Consider the following 21,905-nt stretch of genomic DNA (forward strand, 5'->3'; position numbering starts at 1 on the left):
AAAAAAAAAAAAAAAAAAAAAAAAAATCCAAACACCGTGATGCAAGTAAAGGAATCTAAGCCCTTCTCTTAGCCTACTGTTGTTTTGATCCACAAGGACGTCTTTCATGATTGACATGCTCCGGCTGCTAAATTCTGTCTACTTCTCAGCCTGAGTCAGAGAACACGGGCAACGGAAAGAACAGACGCTTCTCACAAAGGACAAATGGCCAGCAAACGCAGGAAGAGATGCTCGACATCACTGGCCATCAGAGAAACACAAGTTAGAGCAACACTGAAGTTCCATCTCACCCCGGAAAGAGTGGCCAACATCAAGACATCAAACACGAACACACGCTGGTGAGGCTGGAGGGAAAAAGGAAACTCCAGCACTGTGGGTGGGAATGTAAACCAGTACAGCCACTATGGAGATCAGGGTAGAGATTTCTCAAAAAGAAAAATAAGTAAGTAAGTAAGTAAATAAATAAATAAATAAATTCCATTCTACCCAGCTATTCCTCTTCAAGGAATCTTCCTAAAGGAATTAAAGTCATCAGAGTAACAGTGATCCATGCACACCTATGTTTACAGCAGCATGATTCATAAGAGCTAAATCTTGGAAGCAGCCTATACGCCCACCAGCAGATAATGGACAAGGAAAATGTGGTATTTACACATAATGGAGTACTATGCTACCATAAAGAAGGATAAACTTGAGTCATCTGTAGGAAAATGGATGCACCTTGAGACCATAATATTAAATGAAATAAATCAGACACACAAGCTGAAATATCGCATGATTTCTTTTACATGGGAGTCCCAAAATATAAATAAATCAAAGAGCAAAATAAGATAGGAAACGGAGCCAGATCTTTTGCAAAGGGGAAGGGGACCATGAGATGGAGGAGGGGGAAGGGAGGAGAAGGGAAGGGGATTGGAAAAAGAAAGAATGGAGACGGGTTATGTACAGGGACCGTCTCCTCATCACGTGTGTCATTGTTTGGTACTGTAAACATGGGATAATAGTAAAAAGGAGGAAGAGGAGGAGGAGGAGGAGGAGGAGGAGGAGGCGGTGAAGAAAACAGGGTCCAGAGCTAGCTCTAGCCCTTGCTACAAGGACCTTCTGCAACTCTTTCTCTTTTTAGAGTTTTGAGTTCCCAATTAGCAAAAGGTAGAAAGTGACACCTCCCCGAATGCCTTGGACAGAGCTGGGGTCCCCGAGGTCTGCGTTTCCACTACAGTTATTTGTGCTCAATATTTGCAGCTTAAAGCGCATATTACACTGATGAGGTACAGATAGGAACGCAAAAAGCCGGGAGAAAGCTATGCAACCGAGCGTGCAGACAAATAAACGGAAGTGAGGGACTGGTGCTTCTCTCCCACTTAATTGGATTTTGCGAAAAATAAACACTTAAGAATCGAGGTTGTGAGATATGTTTATACTGAAATGAAAGTTTTCAAGAGTGGCGGCGAGTTTCAATACCGTGGTGACGATGCCACTTTAATGACGATTCTGTTCCTTTAGCATTCAGGCGAGGAACATCAAACAGGAAGAACAAGAGCATCGGGATTACACTTTGGGGCACTTATCGGGGTCAAAATCACAATGCGGTGGCTTCCTACTCACTCTGAGCCCTCAGCTAGGGCCGGCAGGGCCAGCCTGGTTCTTCCCAGCCAGTCGTAAATTACTGCAAGAAATGTAAAGGCAGATGGGGAAGGGAAGAGCTCAGGCTGAAGCACGGGGTCCCCTCCTGCCTGCCAGAGCAGGGCCCTGGAGCCTGTAAAGAGACCCCGCCAAACCCGACTTCCCAGTTTGCTCTTGCTTGAATGACTGAGACTTTCTCGGGGTTTGCAAAGCTAACCGTTGCTCTGGGCTCCTTCTAGCCCCGTTAGAGCCGCAACCCGAGAGCCTGGGCGGAGAGGGCCCCTGCTCTGCCCTTCCAGGCCAATCCACTGGCAGCCTCATCACGGAAATCTTTCATCCTGGAAATCAGCAAACACCACAAATCAAATCAGTGCCTTTTCATTTTCCTCCTGCAAGCAACTTGTTCAGGTTACCAGCGTGCTGCTCCCCATGAAGCAAACCCCCTCATTTCCAGGCTAAATGTCCCTGCTGTGCTCCCACCTCGGGGTCCCGCTCTCCGCGCCCCTACTGCGGCCACAATCCTGAGGCCCCAGGGCTGGCAGCGAGGACGAAAGCATAGCAGGGCAAGAAGGGCAAGCGGCCCCTCTGTCAGATTCCCTGGACTCCGAGGTACAGATCCAGCCGGGGCACCATCCCGCTGGAGGCCCAACGGAGTGGGATGCTACTTCAGGGCGGAAGAAAGGGCCCCGGGTTGAAAAGAAACACACCAACCGGAAGTGAGGAGAGAGGCTTCCTGGGGTTCTCTCAGTGGGGAGGAAGCCAGGGCAGGGGTTCTGGCAGCCCCATGTCCCACTTTCACCCAGATCCCTCTCATCTGCTACTTGGGCTGAGGAGAGATAAACTGAGATCATGGGCTGTGGAGTAAAACAAAAATTTTGGAAGGAGCTCTCTTGTCCTTTTTTGTTTGTTTCTTTGCTCTGGATTCTCTGAGTAAACAGTTCTCCAATACTGCCCTCTGCCTCCCGGTATCAATGCCCAGGAAGGGGAAGACATTAGTCAGCGAGAGGCATTGTGCTGTCTCAGGGAGGCAAAAATTCCTAAGAAAATTGAGAAATATTTCTTGCTCAAAAGCATTGAGTCAGTTTAAAAAAAAAAAAATGAGAGTTGTATCTGCTGCCCCATGTGACCATTGCAGGCTTAGAGTGAGATGCGTGTGAATTGAGCATGCTGTAAGTGGAAAAAAATTATAAAGTGATTTAAAACAGTTCACAGGAAAAAATAAAAAATGAGTGCAGAAACCACCTGGTCTTCTCTCTTGGTTCTTTGGAGACAAGGTGTTTTCTGTGTAACTCCGAACAGCCCCAAACCCACAACCTTCCCTCTTCAGCCTCTCCAGGGCTGGGAGAAGAGTTAATTTTTAAAAGCAAATGTGAAAAATAAAATTAAAAAGTGAATGTGAAAGTACAAGGTCCCGATGATGAATGTAACTGTATTGTATACCTAAAAGTTACCGATAAACTTCATAAAGATAAAAAAATGAATGTGAAAATATCCCAATAGTTTTTACATTGATTCAACATTGAATGGTTAGATTGGCCATAGTGAGCGAAATAAAATACAGTATAATAAAATCAATTTCAGCTGTCTTCTTAGTTCGTTTTAATGTGCCTACATTATGCACACTCTTCCTGATGGACCGGACTGGGTTAAGGGGTCCAGGTCTCAACTTGTTTAACTGGCATCTGAAGGCCTCTGTGACAGCAAACCTACTGCTCTGTCAGAGACAACACAACCCTCGGGTCTGGAGAATATTTTAATTCTCTTGCACAGCATAGAAATATTGGAAAAGACAGAGACAGGGATTGGCCTCAGCTATACTATGGCCTTTTCGAGGCCAATCAAGGACCCCTTCTCCAGCATCCACCATCAGCTGAGAAAACGGCTGCACAGCCTCCAGAGACTGAGGTATCTCTCTGCAGCATGCCGTCCTACAGAAACTTCACCTTTCCGTGCTTAACATCCTGCTTGTACTGGAAAGCTAATCTCTGTTGCAGGAGAGGAGGAAGCCCCTTCTTCTCACAGCTGACACTTAACCAAGCACATCAGGATACCACCACAACCCTTGTTGGGGCAGGAAATATTATTCTCCCCACTTTACAGACACAGAAACTAAAGCGCAAAGACGTCACTGCCCGAGGCCACACAGCTAGCAAGCGGCAGAGGCAGGGTACAAGCCACACATTGCTCATAGTTTGATAATCACTACTCTTAATGCTTCTTAGAATTCAGTCCTTTCTGGTCCAACAAGCTGTAGGGGAGCTTCCTGGCCCTGTCACAGCAGGGCTCTCAGTAGGGCCCCAGGGACAAACTCTGCTCCCCCGTAGTGGATTGGTGGAAATAAAGATGGAAGAGGAAGAACAGCAACAACAAGACCCACCGAAGTTGAAATCCCTTGTAAAGCATCTAAAAAGAGAACTGGGAATGAAAATTCTCCCAGGCACTGCCCCTGAAGCTTCAGCAGGTTGAGTCTAAGAAACAGAAAGACCCGATAGCATCAAAGCACCGAATCTGCCCCTAACAAGCAATCGTCCGGCTTCAGACAAACACAACTTAAAACTGAATGCATCTGCTTATGAGACGGTTTGACCAAATTAGAATACAGATAAAGCAATAAAAGTTATAAAATGATTAAAAACGGTTCACAGGAAAAAAAATGAGTGTGGAAACCACATGGAATCGGTGTGAGAGAAAGAGAATCTCCCCCTCTTCCTCCTCCTCCCCACCAGGGACCCTCAGAAAGTTAGGTGGAAATCCGGTGAGCTGCAAACCACGGAGCAGGAAATCCTTGCACAAGCTGGGGAGAGAGAAAGCCGCAGAACCAGGGCTCCTACGAGGCTCCTTCCACCTGCGAAGCGAAGCGGCTGCCCTGCTGAGCTCCGGAACCTGGAGGCCAGGTGCAGACGGAGGTTGCACCTGAGTACAGGTGCTGTGAGGGAGGCGTGGTCTCCTCTCACAGGTGTACCCCGGCCTCTTAGCGTTAACCCCAACGAGGAAGGAAAGTGCACCCCAGGCCCCTATGCCGCAAAATCCCCACCTCACAGCTGACTTACCCAGGAGCTGCACAGCGACAGGAATGACAGAGACAAACCCCAGGAGTAGGGACAGCCTCATGGTACAGGGTGTATCCTTTTCTTCCACGGATGGAAAGGAAGACGTGAAAGAGAAACACACAGGGCCCCTGCGAGCCCCCCCAGCCTGGCCCAGGTCCCCAGGGTAAAAAGGAGGCCGAAGGAAGCAGTCCCTTTTAAAGGGTTCCTGAATTTAGGAAAACCCGCCAGTAAGGAGATATCCTGTCACATGAGGGTGGTTAGAAAAACAGGAATTCAAAGTTACAGCTTTGCTTCGTAAGCTAACTTCTGAGAAGGGCAGGCACAGGGGGAAGGGGAGAAAGGCACACATGTAGGAGAGGGGTGACATCGGGGAGGGAGGCACGGCTGGCCAGGCCTTCAGGGAAGTGACTGGGCCAAGACCTCTCTGCTGCTAATGGTGCTTCTCTAGGAAGCAGTGAGTCAGGAGTCTCTATGCAGAGAAAAGGAAACAGCACTCAAATGCACTCTATGCACTCAAAAGAAAACAGCAGGCACTAAAAGGGACAGTTTTTCCTGGGGAACAATTTTTGAGGGGATAGTTTTCATGGGGGACCATTTTCCTGGGGAACAATTTTCATGGAAACAGTTTTCACGGGGGATAGTTTTCATGGAGGACAGATTTCATCAGGGAGACTTGTACTTAAGAGGGGAAACTGATCTCATTCTCCATACTGAGTGCTTGGAACCCCACCCCACCCCTTTTTTTCCTGGAAAACTTCAAAAGACACAGTTTAAATAGAGCTTTGCTCCTCTACCTAGAGAAAAGTGAAAGAGAAGCTAAATCTGAGATGAAATCCCAGGGAAACCAAGAGGGAGAAAGTTCTAGAAGCCTTTGCCTAGCAAGCCAGAGCAAATAGTGGCAAAGCTTTGCCAAGAAAGTGTGGCTGCCCTGCCCCAACCATAGTGATCACCCTCAATTTGGAAATGTCCACCAGTGAGAAGAAGAAAATCTGTTTTTTACAACAGAAGATGTCTATTGACTTCATGACAAGAGTCTTTATTTAAATAAAAAATGTGAATAGCTCCTTCATGAAGCACAATATTGAACCTCCAACATCTATTTTATTTTTTCGGAAGTAAAATATGAATCAAGGACATTTTGAAACAAGTACTAATGATTAGATAGCTGGCCCATAACTAGAGTGTGGGAAATGTTTAGTAAATGAAAAAGAAGCTACCAGGAACATTGTGGGTTTTTTTAAATTTTTAAATGAATATTTTATCTGCAAATGAGAAGAAAGCACCACAGAGTCTCCATCTTTGGTGGCAAAGTTACAAACTTCATTCCCTAAAAATATTGTGATATAGTTCTCTCACTGATTTTTTTTAACATTCTAAATTTAAGATTATCATGACAGGAAGAAAAAGATGGCAAAATGTAGGACAGAAGGTCAGCATTTCTTTTTCATAAAGCCAATGCCTGACAGACCAAAAACATTGCTTGGGAAAGAGACCAGATGAAACAAAACTCTTTCATTCTCAAACATTGTTTTACTGAGTTAGAATGAGAATTTTTAATGAATCACTTGTAGCTTTTAAATGTAAGTAAGTCATCTTGACTTGAGAGTTTTGCAGGTTGGATTTATACTGATTTCAAAAGGAAATATAATTCAACTGAATCATCTTTACACCCATACTCAGATTTTCTTAGCTACACAAGTGTGTCCCATCACATTTATGTAATTAAAAATCCGAATCAGTAGTCAACTCCATGGCTTTGAGGCAACATGAAGCCAACTTCCCCACACAACTCTTTACCCCTGTGACTTTGGCCTTATGGAAACAGATTTGTCAGAGGTGACCAGGGGAAGTAAGATCTCAGATCATGGTGTAGAAAGTTCATGGTGTAGAAAGTTCCAAGAATTCATCCTTTCATCTAAACTATTGAACTGGTAGGAACTGTCTAATGTATCTATTTTGGGATTCTAGAAACTAGTCAAAAACTTGGGGCACATAGAGAGATACATAATGAAGAGACTGGTGAATTTCAGTGAATTTCAGCTTTCCTCTTGGGGGACTCATCCTAGGAGGACCCTGTCCTCCATTCCTTATCCTCCACCCCTGACTCAGGTTGTCGTGAGGGGAGTTGGTGCCCTTGCTTGAACTAGGATGGATAATGAGGAGGACCTTACCCTATAGATTACTAGGGTTGTGTGGTCTGAAGGATGACTGGTGGTTTTGATTGCTTCTATCACTTATTTTTTGCCATGTAAAACTAATATTGTCAGTGTTCCATACACATTTACACAACTTGAATACGGAAGAAATTTTCGCAAGAACAAAAATCACTGTGCAATACCAAAGGGTTGGAGGCAATACGGTGAACATGACCCGTGTCAAAAACTTGGGGCACATAGAGAGATACATAATGAAGAGACTGGTGAATTTCAGTGAATTTCAGCTTTCCTCTTGGGGGACTCATCCTAGGAGGACCCTGTCCTCCATTCCTTATCCTCCACCCCTGACTCAGGTTGTCGTGAGGGGAGTTGGTGCCCTTGCTTGAACTAGGATGGATAATGAGGAGGACCTTACCCTATAGATTACTAGGGTTGTGTGGTCTGAAGGATGACTGGTGGTTTTGATTGCTTCTATCACTTATTTTTTGCCATGTAAAACTAATATTGTCAGTGTTCCATACACATTTACACAACTTGAATACGGAAGAAATTTTCGCAAGAACAAAAATCACTGTGCAATACCAAAGGGTTGGAGGCAATACGGTGACCACATGACCCGGAGGGACTGCTGATTCTTGACTCCAAGCTCTCTGCTTCAGATTTACCGATTCACAGGTTTACCTACTGCAGCATGATTTAAAATTATAGCACCAACTCCACATCAACAGGATCCCTCTCAGGCTGCACACTGCGTGTTTACAAAGGACTAAGAGTTCATTTTGCACACGAATATTACATCACAGACACTGGCTCAACATAAATCCTTTCAACAAAACTCCAAGCCAGAGTACCAGAGAGTCTCAATGGTTAAAAGCAGAAAAATGAGCAAACTGCCACCCAAAGAGATGAGTTGCAATCCGGATGTGTGTGACATTTTCACTGTTACATTCATTTACTAATTGGGTATTTTTAGTTTCCTTTAAAAATCTCACATAAGTAAATGATTACTGCAATCCCTATAGTGGGTAGATGAACCTTCCCACTAACTCAGCTACTTAGTGATGGCTCAAATACTATTTTCTTCATCAGAATACAAAGTAAGACCCACAGTCACACTGAATAAATGCCCTCAAAAAAAGCAACTTAAAACTCGTCCCAAACATTGAAAAGGTAAAACTGGCTAAAAGGTTACAACTGCATTTGCACTGCAAACTCATTCTACTTTCTCTTCTGGAAAAAAAAATTTTTTTTTCTACAGAAACACTTGTATATAACAATACTAGAAGTTTGAGCAAATGCAATTAGGCAAGAAAAATAAATTTAAAGCATCCAAATTGGAAAGAAAGATAGTTTTCTGCATACATGTGGTCATGTGACTTTATATGTAGAAAGTCCTAATGCTTCCATACAAATCTGGTAAAGCCCATAAAACCCACCGAAGTTTCAAGATACAAAATCAAAACACAAAAATCAGTTTCATTTCTATACACCATTAATGAACAAATAGGAGATTAAAAATACAAATCCAATTTAAATAGCATCTAAAACAATAGCATACTTAACAATAAACTTAGCCAAAGAGGCAAAAAAAAAAAAACCCAAAACAAATTATACCCAAAACTACAGCACATTCCTGAAAGAAATTAAAGGTCTAAATAAGTGGAAGGATATCCTGGATTCATGGATTGGGAGACTTCGTATTGATAAGGTGATCAAAGCAATTTACAGATTCATGCAGTCCTTAACAAAAATCACAGTGTTTGCTGCAGAAATAGAAAAACCCATTCTAAAATTCACATGGAGTCTCAAGAAGTTCCACATAACCAGATCAGTCCCTAAAAAGAACATTGGTGGATTCATACTTCCTGGTTTCAACACTTACAATAAAACTATAGTACAGTAATCTAAACAGTGTGATAATTACATAAACACAGACATATTAGGCCAGTGGAATAAATAGAGGCCTTAGAAATAAACCCTAATACATGTTGCCAATTGAGTTTTCACAAAGTGCCAAGATCATTTAAATAGGAAAAAAAAACAGTATTTTTTGTATTTTGGTGTTTATTGTAAGGATGTAGGGGGGAGGTTTGGTTTTCTTTTGCAGTACTGAGAATTGAACCCAGGTCCTTTGCACTGAGCTACATCCTCGGCCCTTCTTAATTTTCTTTTTTTTTTTTTTTTAATTTTGAGATAAGTTCTTGCTACAGTACTAAGTTGCCTAGGATGGGCTCAAACTTGAAATTCTCCTGCTCAGCTTCTCAGAGTACTAGGATTACAGATATGAGCCATCGCACTTGCTCAAGAAGAGTGTTTTTAACAAATGATGCCAGGGAAATTGTACAATCACATTCTTACACCTTATACAAAAATCAACCCAAAATAGATCAAAGAGATAAGATTGATTATAAAGCTCTTAGAAGAAAACAACAGGAAATTTTTCATAATATTGGATTTAATGGTGATTGCTTAGGTATGACATAAAAACCACAAGCAACAAGAAAAAAATAGACTTTTATATGTGAAAGGACACTATGAAGGGAAGGAAAAGATCACCCGTGGAATCAGAGAAAATACTTTTAATCATACATCTGATAAAGGATTAATACTCACAATATATAAAGAACTACAACTTAACCAATTAAAAAGAAAAAAGCAGAGAACTGAGTAGACATTTCTCTAACAAAGATCTGCAAATGCCCAACGAACACCTGTCAAGGTGCTCAACATCGCGAGCCATTAGGGAGGTGAAAATCAAAACTACAGTAAGATACTGTTCCACATCTAAAAATATGACTAGCATCAAAAGCAGTCCAAAAATAGTGTTAGTGAGCATCTGGAGAAATGGGACGGGTGGGCCTTGAGGATGTTATCTGGTATAGTCACTATCGAAAGCAGTTGGGCAGTTCTTCACTAAGATAAATATAGATGACCATCTGATTTGGTAATTCCACTTCCAAATATACACCCCAAAGGAATGACAAGACATATATATTTTATTTATTTATTTATTTATATAAATATAGATATATAGATATTTGTACACTCGTGTTTAAAGATGTATTATTTTTCAATAGTCAAAAGGTAAAAGCAACTCAGGTGTCTATCAGAAAATGTGTAAACAAAATGCAGTATATACATGTAATGGTATATTATACAGCCATAAAAAGTAATTCTGCAATATATACAACCTTTAAGCTTTAGGCCAAGTGAAAGCCAGACATAAAAGGAAAATATTGTGCGATTCCATTTAGTTGAGGTGTATAACATAGGAAAATTCACAGAAATAGAAAGCAATGAGCTTATCAAAATGTGAGAAGGTAGAAGGCAAAGGAGAATGGAGAGTTATTGTTTAATGGGTATAGAGGATCTTTTTTGCATGATGAAAGTTCTAGAAATAGTGGCAATAGTTAACATTGTGAATGTGTGTAAAAGCTATTGGATTGTACAGCAAAAAAAAAGTTCCAGTGGTAAATTATGTTATGCATATTTTACCACAATTATTAACAATCCCATTCTATTCTCTTCACGTCTTTCTACTAATTTTTTGTTCGAGTTTCCGGTCAGCGATTAAGGATGGTGGTTGATTTTGTCTATTCTTACTTGCAAGCTAAATCTTTTTTAATTGTTCATTTGTTACTGGCAAGACAACAGCTGAACTATGTCATTTCCTCCTTCCTCAAATGACACACACTGAGTTCCACATATGATGAACTTACTGTCTGCTCTGCCCTCAAATAGTTCCAAGGAAATTAGCTGAACAAATTATTTGGTATCCTGTTGCACTAAAGTGAATGTCACGAGAAAGGTAATGTCACCAAGTTTTGTCTTCCAACTGTAAGAGTTATACTTACAATGTGCCTATTGAGTGTGCAAGAGAAGAGCACAGTGACTGAAAAAAATGCACATACCTTAATTTTAAAACACTTTCTTGCTAAAAGAAAAAGTGCTAATGGTCTTGTGAGGATTCAGCAAATCCCAATCTTCACGCTGCTAATTGATCAGGGCAGCACTTGCTGAACGCAAGAGTGCCTGGGACAATTTTTAAACAGCGCAGGCCACTGGAAAAAAAAGTGCACAGGCTACTGGAGAAAAAATGCACAGGGTACTGGGAAAAGAGAGCAGAGGCTACTGAAAAAAATGGCTGTGATAGATGCGCTCCACCCAGGGTCTCTGCCTGTGACCTATTGCAAATAATGCAAAAGTTTCTTAATAAAGAGATGCCCATCAAAGAAAATATCCCCGTGTACTATTTTTCACAAATAAAAGTAGTGCTTCCTTCAGAAGATTTCTCTAATTAAGTTGGCCTATCTTTTAATAGGCGAATGTGCTCAAATGGTACCAAGGTAATTCCTACTCTAGAGGAAAAAAAAAAAAAGAGAAAATATTATAATGTAGTTGAGCACAAATTTTAGGATTTATGCCATAAAACACTATTTTATGTTATTTCACATACTTTTTGATCCTTACCAAAATAGAGTAAAACACCAGTAATTTACACAGTTTAACAGAAAAGAATTACATTCTTTTAATCAAATTCCTTTGCATTGGTTTAATTATCTAATATGTGGCTTTAATTATAATTGTCTTCAGAGAGTATATTTAGATTTATCATAATCTACAATATTCAGATGCAGACTAGTGGGGAGGGCTGTGAGTTTGACAGTCCTTTAACCAATGCTTTACTTTTTAGTCTGGCATGACATACAACTTTACAATGCAGTTAATTTCACAAACTGATTTCATTAGAACACTGTAGGACTCAATATTTGGAAAAAATTAAGAATAAAATAATAATTTATTTGTAATTGGAACATTACCTGCACTTTAGAGACAGAAGTCAAGACTCAAAAATGCTGGGCTTATTTCTCCAAACTATACCCAATACATAATATTTTCTATAATTTTTAACAATTTGGAATGTGAATCTCATGCTTATTCATGCTACAATTCAAGACTAATAATTATTATTCTGGGATAGCTATTCTCTAAGGCATCCAAACTAAATCTTTAAAAGGAAAATTTTTGGAGGAAGAGAAGACATTCCTGAAAAATCCATTAATATTTCAATGTCAGTCTAAGGCAAATTATGAGTTTTTTAAATAGATATACTATATCTTGGAAACATACGATTTGTGTATACACTATATAAAATGCCAACTTTACTGCAAATATTAGTAGTAAATACATCTTTAAATTCACATAAAATTAATTGTGATATATTTAAGACTAAACTTTTTTTTTTCTTTGAGACAGGGAGTCAGCAAATCACTAAGTTGCCCAGGCTGAGCTTGAACTTGGAACCTTCCTGCCTCAGCCACACTTAGTGCTGAGATCTCAGGTGTGGCCCACCACTCCTGGCTGAGACTAAACTACTTTTTAAAGTAATTTCACCCATTTTATTAAGACTTTTTAAATGGATTACTTATTCATAAAAATGATACCTAGTCTATCCGAGGTAATCAAATTTGTTGAATATATTAATAAAATGTTGAAAAATGGAAATATGCATACAAACTCCTGTAAACATCCCATTGTTTACCAACCTTTCATGTAATAAAACTGCTAGGCACAAGTGCTCTGATTTCATTTCCCAGATATCTTTTTTTAAATTTTTAAATTTCTAAAATCCATTTATCTTTTTGGTTCGATGAGACAAGCTCTCACTATGTAGTTCGGGCTGGCCTCGAACTCATGGTGATCCTTCTGCCTCAGCCTCCCAAGTGCTGGGAATTACACATGTGCACCCCATGCCAGGCTTTAAACATTCCTTCGAAGGCAAAGTGTTTTTCCTGTGTGCCAGGTGTCCATGACTTTCTCTAAGAGCCTAGAAGTTGGAGATGGAGAGACAAGCAGCCAGGAAGCTGAAAATGGAGGAAAGCCTGGGCCATAGGGTTTTGACTGACGGATAACAATAACTACTCTGTGAAACAAGATGGCTACCACTGTAGACCCTGCATGCACTTCCGCTTTTATTATTCACTCTGTCCTCTATGGGGTGCGAGACTATTACTAAGCCCTACGGCCTCTAAGCGGTAAATTATTTTTCTCTGAAGTTTAATTCAAGACGTATTTTAATGTCTATGATGAGGAAAGCTAATGACAGGTTCACCGAATCAGATCTTGCTCCAAAACCACAGCTGCTCACTTGTCAAGCAAATAGTCCAGTGCTTAGCAGAGAGCAGCCATTCACAAACTGTTTCATTTTTCTCTCCTTTCCTAACCTCACTGTGATTCTCCCTCAGTGACATGACGTCATTAGACGAAAAAGAAGAGGCTGGACATAGCGGTGCACACCAGTAATCCCAGCACTCGAGAGGCTGAGGCAGGAGAATCAACAAGAATTTGAGGCCGGCCTGGGCTACAGAGCAAGTTCAGGCTTAGCCGGAAGTACCTAGTGAGAACCCCTCTCAAAAAACAAAAAATTTTAGAGCCAGGAATTTAGCTCAGTGGTTCTGCGGCCTAACTTGCAAGCGCAAGGCCCCAAGTTTGACCCCCGGTACCATAAATAAATAAATATTTTTAAAAAGTCTGTTACACTTACGTATTGTAATTTCAAACATCAAGCTTTAGAAAGAAAAGGCACGTACGACTCTATTAAGGGATTTTTATTTAAAAATTCAGATGGTACAAAATAGTCTGATCACAGAAAAAAAAAATTTTTTTAACTCTTTCAACACCTAACTTTAGAATGAACTTAACATTTAATGAAGACGTTTACCAATTGGGCTCCAAATTTTACTTGGAATGAAGTGCCATAGACTTATCACAGACCCGGCCGGGTTTTGCAAACATATTTTTACGGAGCAGAAAAACGAAACCGTTTATTAGGACAAAAACATTACAGGGACCTTAGTACCAATAACCTTGAGGAGCTCTGAGAATCGCAATATAATTTTTAGAATGTAACTATGGATTACACAGTATAGAATGAATGGTACTCAGCACGGCTTACTGCAATGCCTATTCAATACCTTGGGCTTGAACGTTATAAACATGTATACACTCAAATTAAATTGGTACCCGAGCCGGGGGTTTAGCTCAGGGGTTCCGCTGTCTGCTTTGCAAGCTCAAGTACCCAAGTAAAAACCTAGAGAAAAAAATAAATAAATTAGGTATCGATACTTTTCCTCCTGTACATAATCTTTGGTGCATGCCTTCATTATTTACACAGCGCCGCCACTCCCAAACATCAGGCACATTCAGTTCAGCTATCAGACATACACGCCCTTAAATTTCTCCAAGCACTGTTTATACTTCCAATGCAAAATACATATACACTCGCATGAAATCTTCCTGAAGTAGAAACATTACAAATTACTTATTTACATGCTTTTCTTCATGAAAATAAAAGATTGCCAAGGAAGAATTTGAAAGAAATTATTTGCATTATATATTCTTTATTTTTAACATTGTTTTGTAAGTCCCTATAGGATTAACATATAAAGGTAAAGACTCACTGTGAAACAAACTACCCCCAGCCTTCCATTAATTAATGTAGTTGCAGATGAATAAGAAGCCCAAGAAAACAAACACAAGATGAAAGTCTTTAAAACGTGCTATAAGTTCTGGTCTCCAAGCCTCTCACCTCAAATCCAGCAATTGAGAAAGCTGAGGCAGGCTGATCACAAGTTCAAGGTCAATATAGGAAGCTCCTGTCAAAAAATGAAAAGCTCTGAGGCTGTAGCTCAGTGCTCCATGATATCAATTTCCAGTACCATAAAAACAAAACAAAGGAGAAAAAAAAAGACTTTGTGTGTTATTTTGCACAAATACAAGGTTTATAGGATTATTCCCAGAAGGCAAGCAGGGATACAGAAAAGAATAAGACAGGAAAATTAAAGCAATGTATTTAGGTACGTGTTTCTTGATATCACTAAAATACTCGCAATTTGTCATTATCATTTGAAAAATTCACACTCTGCTGTATCAAGAGTGCTCCAGTGCAGGAAAGGAGAGTTCCGTGGTTATGGATTTAATGATTTTTAAAGCATCAGTTTCCATAATACAGTACCTCCTGAAGCCCTTTTGTTAATACATTTGTAAAGCTGAACTCAGAATTTTAAATAGGGCATCTGCTGGGCTTTATTTTTACGAGAGTATCAAATTCCACACATTAAATGTTCTTATACTTTGAAACCCACATCTTCATTTTATGGCTTCCGATTATAAACATTACCTGGGTATTCCTGATGCACCTTGATTTCATTATTCTAAACAACCTTCATCTCAGTGCTTCAATACTAGCAAGACAGTAGGGGCCTGGGATTTGCTCAGTGGTTCCGCTGCCTGCCTTGAAAGCACAAGGTCCTGAGTTCGATCCCCAGTACCAAAAAAATAAAAAATAAATTAAAAAAAAAAAAGACAGTAAGCTTTACACTGAGTCCTGTATCTGCTAGAGTACAGTGGACCCTTGACTTAACGAATTCAATTTGTTCCCATTGACTGATTGTCACTCAACTTGGTCAAGAAGGCTCAGGCTCCTCTACACGGCCTTCAAAGTCTCTCTCCTGTACACAGGCAGATCTCAGGGTCCTTAGAAAGATGCTAGGCCAGGATTTCTCAGTTAGCCCCACATGGGAAAGGATATTGTCATGTTCCTTCCAGGACTCTGTAAGGACAAAATCTGCATCTGAGACTATCTGGAAGCACAAGCAGCAGGCATTTGGGGTTGTAACTTGAGACATTGTTTGTAAGCTAAAACTAAAATTCTGATCACCACCAAAAGAGACACAAATGCAAAAAACTCAAAACCAAAAAGAATTTAATTCTGTGTTTGAAGGAGATACTAAAATTAAAATTTTCAGATTTTAAAAATAAGAAAAATCTAAAACTTTGATAATTTCAGGTATTGTTTTCTAAAAACTCTTATTTAACTTACAGGAAAAGCACGCCCTCATTTTTTTAAAAGGCTTCATTAAAGATTGTTTTTTAGAAAAAAGTGTAATATACACAACTTAAACTAATTGCTAATATTTTCTAAAGGCCAATGGAGCTAATTTCCCAGGATATAACTTTGTTTGAATTTAGCACCACGTGCATGTAAACATTAAAAAACTGATGAGCAGGCTGGACATGGTGGCACACACCTCTAATCCCAGCACTCGGGAGGCTGAGGCAGGAGGATCTCTGTGAGTTCCAGACTAGCCTGGCTACATAGTGAGTTCCAGGTCAGTCTCAACTACAGTGAGATCCTGTCTCAAAAAAACAACAACAACAAAACTGATAAACTAGTTATTAAAAATGGTTTCTTCACTACAATCTATTTTTTATTTATTTGTATAGTGCCAAAGCTTTTGCCCAGAAAAAATGTTATCACAAATGTTCATATAACCATAATGAAGAAGTCTGCCTAACTCACATGTCCTTTTTAAGACAGAGATGTTTCCAAGCTAGAGAAAGGCCTGAATCTGGTTAAATAATTGAAGTAAACATAAGAGAGAGTCACCAGGACATTTTTGCACAGGCCTAAAATGGGAGTGATGGTCCCCAGAGCGATGACTAAAGTAAACCTAACAAAAACAAAGGGTAAGTCCTGCAGCAGGACGCCCAGGGAACTGAGAAGAGGGTTTTCAGGAGTGAATACAATCCGAAGAACAGATAGAAAACTGAAGATGTAGACCGGGTACAGCCAGCCCGACTTGTACACAGCGGGGTGCCCGGCCACACGCACCATTTCTATGGTGTCAGCCCACCTCAGGAAGCTCCACAGGAATATCTCCGCCCGGACATCTCTCCGCGACATCATCCTCAGGATTCCAGAGTCGAAGGAGGGCTCCTGGGGTCCCACGGGGACATGGCTGGGCAGCTGTGGCTGCGACGTCCCCGGGGCCTTGGCCACCTGGGAAAGGGCAAGGCTTCCCCCATCCTGTCCCACTTGCTCTGTCACGGTTTTCATTTGTTGCAAAGAGGCCACGTGGATGTGCCCGTCTTCGTTACCTGCAACAAATTGGAGGGTGTGTGCTTTAAGTTTTAAAATAAAATGTTTTCCTTCAAATTGCAACGCAATTCAAGTTCAAGCGAAAAACAAAATTCTATGGGTTCTCTGACTTGAGGCCTAGAGCCAAGTGAAAGCTCACAGTGGAGGTGGTGAAGGTGCTCCATGCCTCGTATTTTCCCAGACCTCGATCTTCTTCAGGAATTTTTCACATTGCACAGCAGCTATCAGTGGTTCCTGAACTAAGCCACAACCACACAGCACCTCACTTCACCCTGGGAACAACACTGAAAGATAGGGTTTAACACAGGTTCTCTGGGTTAAACGAGGCCCAAGTCCATAGTTAGAAATGGGCAGAACTGGGATTCAACACCAAGATGGCTTTGACACCAGCTGACAAATCCAGAGCATTACGACCGTGACCAACAAGACGGTGTGTGCTACCTACAAAATAGATGCATGTCATGAAGTCCAACGCATCCAAAGCTTCACCAGTCCAACCGTCACTGTGTGAGGTCGCACAGGTTCACGGGGAATGATGACTCGCACATTCCTAGTCGGGATGCTAAGAGAGACTCTACTGGACCACGACAGGATGGTAGAGAAGAGGATAGGGCCCAGCGCCCCTGCACTGAGCTACACGCCCAGATATTTTTATTTTTTCTTGCTAGGTCACTCAGTTGCCCAGGCTAGGCTCAAATTTGTGATCCTCCTGCCACAGCCTCTCAGCGTGCTGGGATGGGAGGTGTGAACCACCAGGCAGGGTTCAATTTAAGATTGTTAAAAACCGTTCTTGACCAAGGGTTTCTGAAGTGGTCAGGAGGATGAGTTAGTCTAGGGACCCCTCCCATGGCCATGAAGCTGTATCTGGTCAACACATGAGCCCTCTGAAAAAGGAGGACACTGGACTTATCACCAGTGTGTGTGTGTTCAGTCCTCATTGTAGGCATATGGGGCTGCCATCGTTGGGAACTGTGAATGAACTCACATCTCAAGGCCTGCAATGTTGTGGTTGTTGTTGGGGTCCCAAGGATTGAATCAAGGCTCTGCGCCTATCAGGCAAACGCTCACCCCTGACCTACACTCCCAGCCCAAAACATCGTTCTGTATGTGGAAAGGAAGGGAAAGCACATTCTTCTCAAACATTGCTCCATTTAAATGCCACTTTTTGGCTAAGAATTTATCATTCCCTGATGACGTTTACTCTGTGAACATGCTAAGGTGCCATTTTACCTGATAAGAAAGAATTTAAAGAGAGTCATTAGATTGAGCAGCTCCAAAGGTCAAACACAATAAAAATTTATTGAACTGTACTGAGCTGAAAGTGAAAACATTTTAAAATAAATAAATTGTGATTCATAAGTCATAAACTCTTTTGTTACTATAAATAAGTGTTTTTTACTTAAAGGACACAAACTTCAGTAGCCTTTATTCAGTTAATTAATTACAATACACAAATTCATATAGTGAATTACACTTAAAATTTTAAGTGTGAATTCAATATTTCTGTAAACTAAGTCTACAGCCATAGCATCCTGAACACACCTGATCTTGTCTGTAAACTAAAAAATAATTTAAATTCTTAATGGAACACTACTTCTGATATGAATCAGTCAGAACTAAATGGCAGGATTTGTGACCCTTAAAGCTTTTTGAAGAAATCACAGTGGCCTGAATAATTTTCATTTTAACAAACAATGCTCAAGGAAAAGATAAAATCGTGTGCTGACTATTATTTCAAGATTCCCTGGATTTGGTGGCACACACTTGCGGGGCTGAAGCTGAGACAGGAAGCTCTCCGTGAGTTCGAGACCAGTCTGGGCTATCTAGTAATTTCAAGGCCAGTCTGAACTGCATAGATTCTGTCTAATAATAATAGAAATGATAATAATAATGATGATGATCTTCCTCTTCCTCTTCTTCTTCTTCTTCTTCTTCTTCTTCTTCTTCTTCTTCTTCTTCTTCTTCTGGTACTGGGGATTGAACTCGTGTCCTTGCACTTGCGAGGCAGGCTTTGGAACCACTGAGCTAAATCCTCGGCCCTCTCTGTTATTTTTTAGAACTTCAATATAGAACATGTTTTGTAGAATACGTATGTCATGTCCTGGAGAACCCTCTTTCCCGTCTCTCAGCAGACAAAGCTGTCTGAACAAAACTCCAAATCCCCTTGCCAACCCTGGCCATGAACACAGCTTTTGAGAGATGACTGGCAACTCCAGCATTCAGGAAGTGGTCCTCTAAGAAGTGACACAGTAATATTTGCTACACAATGGGTGGGAGTCAAACTATCCGAGAGCAAGACTCGTTGGTGTGAACAATGAATTCTCAGCTAGAATCTGGCTTTGGTGAGAACTCAGCATCCAGGCCTGTGTATTTGCTGTAGCTGGGGCTGGGAACTTCATGTCTCCACAACTCAACAGGCACCGAGCTGGATTTGGGATTACAGAGACTCCACTGTGCTTCTTATGGGGTGAGAGGCCCTCGTTTCACTGGAAAGTGCTGTGGGCCTCCTAGAGGGCAAAGGAGAGATTAAAAAGCCAAGAAATCTTTTGGTGACAGGATTGGACCAGCAAACATATGTCCGAGTAACAAATACATTCCTGCATTCAGTACCAAGCCCTCCGGCTCCATCATTAGTTTTCTCTCCAGATTAGTGCTTTTTAAATTTCTACTTATAGCTGGGTTTTTCTTGTTATGTGTCCCAGTTGGGTAAAATGATAGGTATCTATGCAAAAGCTGCAAAAGATGTTAGTTTAGAAAGAGCAATCCGCTCACTTTCAGAGAAGCACACAGTGCCCTCTGCCAGGAAAAATAGCAGCTGCTCTGCAAAGGTCCTACCCTGGATGCCAGTGGCTGAAATAACTTCATCTTCACTGTGCAAAATAGTTAAGAAAAAAATTATCTTTCCATAACAGAAAAATGTGTAAGTAGATATAGTAACTCCTGCCTATTGTACTTTACTGTTTGCTTCTACTGATTTGTTTCTACCTCTGTCCTGTTCCCCCAGAAAGTTACCATTAGGCTTACAGGGAATAACTAGCACCCCACAGAACGAGTCTGCAGAGGGGCGTTTTCTAGGTGATCATGCATTCCTCGTATTATCTAAATAAACAGAAGGAGGAATCACAAGAAAGACACCTAAAAACACACCACAGAGAAGAGGCTCTTAACGAGCTAGACTCCCAAATGTCTGTAGGAGAAGGAAAATATGAAAGGGATGCCGCACAAGTGAGGCAGACACCAGCAAATAATGCGCTGCGTAGGAATAGGCCCATCCTCCATGACTTCCGGTACTCACACCCCTAGGTAAAAAATAACAAATGGTGACACAGGAAGCACAGTGGACCCCCAGTATCGGGGCCTGGGGCCCCCACAGGGGCGTGGCATGCTCCTGGGTGCTCCGATCTCAATAAAATTCTCCAATGTGGTTTAAATCACCTGGAGACTACTTAAAATCCCTAATATAATGTGAATTCTGTATAGGGCACTGCACTGTTCAGAGAGCCACGAGGAGGAAAGTTGGCCCACGTTTAGCACAGATACAATTTTTTCCCCATTATTTTTGATCCACCGTTGCCTGAATCCGCAGAAACTGTGGATGTGAAGGGCCCGTGGCACACTGTGGGATGACAGTTATCACAGGTGACAGTGCATTAGCCTAGGGCTCAAGGGAGGCTCATCTGAGAAGTGACAGACAGGTAAGCAGAGGTGAGAAGAATAAGGAATTAGCTAGGTGAGGAATGGAAAACAGAACTGGCCAGGTAGTAGGAACCGCATGTGTGAAGATCCTTCAGCCGTCACAAGCGGAAGGAAGTCGGTGAAAGGTCAGGAAGGCAGACAGAAGAGGAAGCAGAGAGGCATTAGTATTTACTCAGTTCTTTCTAGGTACCAGGTTCTGTTCTGGGCCTTTTGTATGCATTAACACACATATAAAAGTCCTGGGATGGAGATACTGTTGTCTGTTTTCATGAAGAGTAAACGGAGGCCCAGAGAGATCAAGAATGTGTCCAAGGTCAAACATCCAGCGAGTAGAAAAACCAGAACAGGAATCCCAAAACCTTCGCGACTGAACCACAGCGCAGTGTCTGTGACAGAGACAGACGAAATAAAGCCTCAGGGGTCAGGAGAGAAGGTTTGGACTTTTTTCTCAGTTCAACAGAAAGCAGCTGCAGATCTCAGAGAAAGACAGTGCACAGCAATGGGGCCAAAGGGGACGTAAGTGGGGGCAGGGGCAGGGGCAGCGGGGGTGTGACACAACTCACTTCTCAGCAACCAGAGTGACTTCGAGAAAGTGTAACTAGTTTTGATGAATATTCTCCAAGTTACATTTTTCCCAAGGGGAAAATATTCTAAAGAAAACTAAAAACAATGCAGGTGAACACGGAGGGAAAGAAAAAGAAAAACTAGAGAAGAAAATTAGCGATTTTACATTAAAATTTTTTAATCACAGGAAGCACTCAAAGCACTTTGAGTCACACTTCTCCTGGAGAACTAGAGGGGGAAAGGCGATAAATAAGACTGCGGCCCAAAGTAAATGATAAGCATTGCTATTTGGAGGCTACACATTCGCTGAGGTAAGAAAGACAAGCGACACTGCCAAGAAAGAAATGATGAAACATGGCGTCTACCGAACAGGATGGCCATGACGAAGGAATAAGTATCTGCAAGACACCTAAAACAGTGTCTGACATCTAGAAAGTGACATGAGTATTCGTAAAAAAGTAGCAATAGCCAATTTACTGCTTTAAATTGATCGAAGCAGAATAGAGAATCACAGACTCTCCTAAACAGTGAGGACGACTGCAGCCGGTTAAACCTTGGTTTTGGCTGCCCAGGGACCTGTAGCCCATATATCGAGGGAAGTCTAGAAGCTTGAGAAGTAGTATCACACTTTGTGTCTTAAGATCACGGGTTGATTTCTCACTCTTGCCTGTTCCATCACAAAAAAAAAAAAGTTTTGCACCTCTGACAAAATAGCTGAAGAGAGGGAGACAGCTCATGCCAGCCAGTCAGAGCTGGCCATACGCACCTCCTCCCAAAGCTCGAAATCGATCCTGGCTGGAGCCATGGCCAGGATACTGCTTCCAGGGCTCAAAACTGTGTACACATTCTGAGGAGGAGGAGGAGGAGGGGGAGGGG

General features: G+C 41.4%; 2 protein-coding genes across 2 annotated transcripts in view; both read right to left on the bottom strand.

The window, feature by feature from the left end:
* Mrc1 (mannose receptor C-type 1) overlaps window positions 1–4,867 on the bottom strand; it is a 93,192-nt gene extending 88,325 nt beyond the window's left edge. The window contains exon 1 of the mRNA XM_033759702.1: window positions 4,674–4,867. Within this exon, the coding sequence (XP_033615593.1) occupies window positions 4,674–4,734 (61 nt within the window). The 5' untranslated portion in view covers window positions 4,735–4,867. The remainder of the gene's footprint in view (window positions 1–4,673) is intronic.
* Window positions 4,868–14,453: 9,586 nt separating this feature from the next.
* Tmem236 (transmembrane protein 236) overlaps window positions 14,454–21,905 on the bottom strand; it is a 32,961-nt gene continuing 25,509 nt past the window's right edge. The window contains exons 4-5 of the mRNA XM_010607123.3: window positions 16,525–16,768; window positions 14,454–14,484 (exon numbers count right to left, since the gene is read on the bottom strand). Coding sequence (XP_010605425.2) covers window positions 14,469–14,484; window positions 16,525–16,768 — 260 coding nt within the window. The 3' untranslated portion in view covers window positions 14,454–14,468. The remainder of the gene's footprint in view (window positions 14,485–16,524; window positions 16,769–21,905) is intronic.

The sequence above is a fragment of the Fukomys damarensis genome, unplaced genomic scaffold (assembly GCF_012274545.1).
Source record: "Fukomys damarensis isolate Sample0158 unplaced genomic scaffold, DMR_v1.0_HiC HiC_scaffold_37, whole genome shotgun sequence".
NCBI lineage: Eukaryota > Metazoa > Chordata > Mammalia > Rodentia > Bathyergidae > Fukomys > Fukomys damarensis.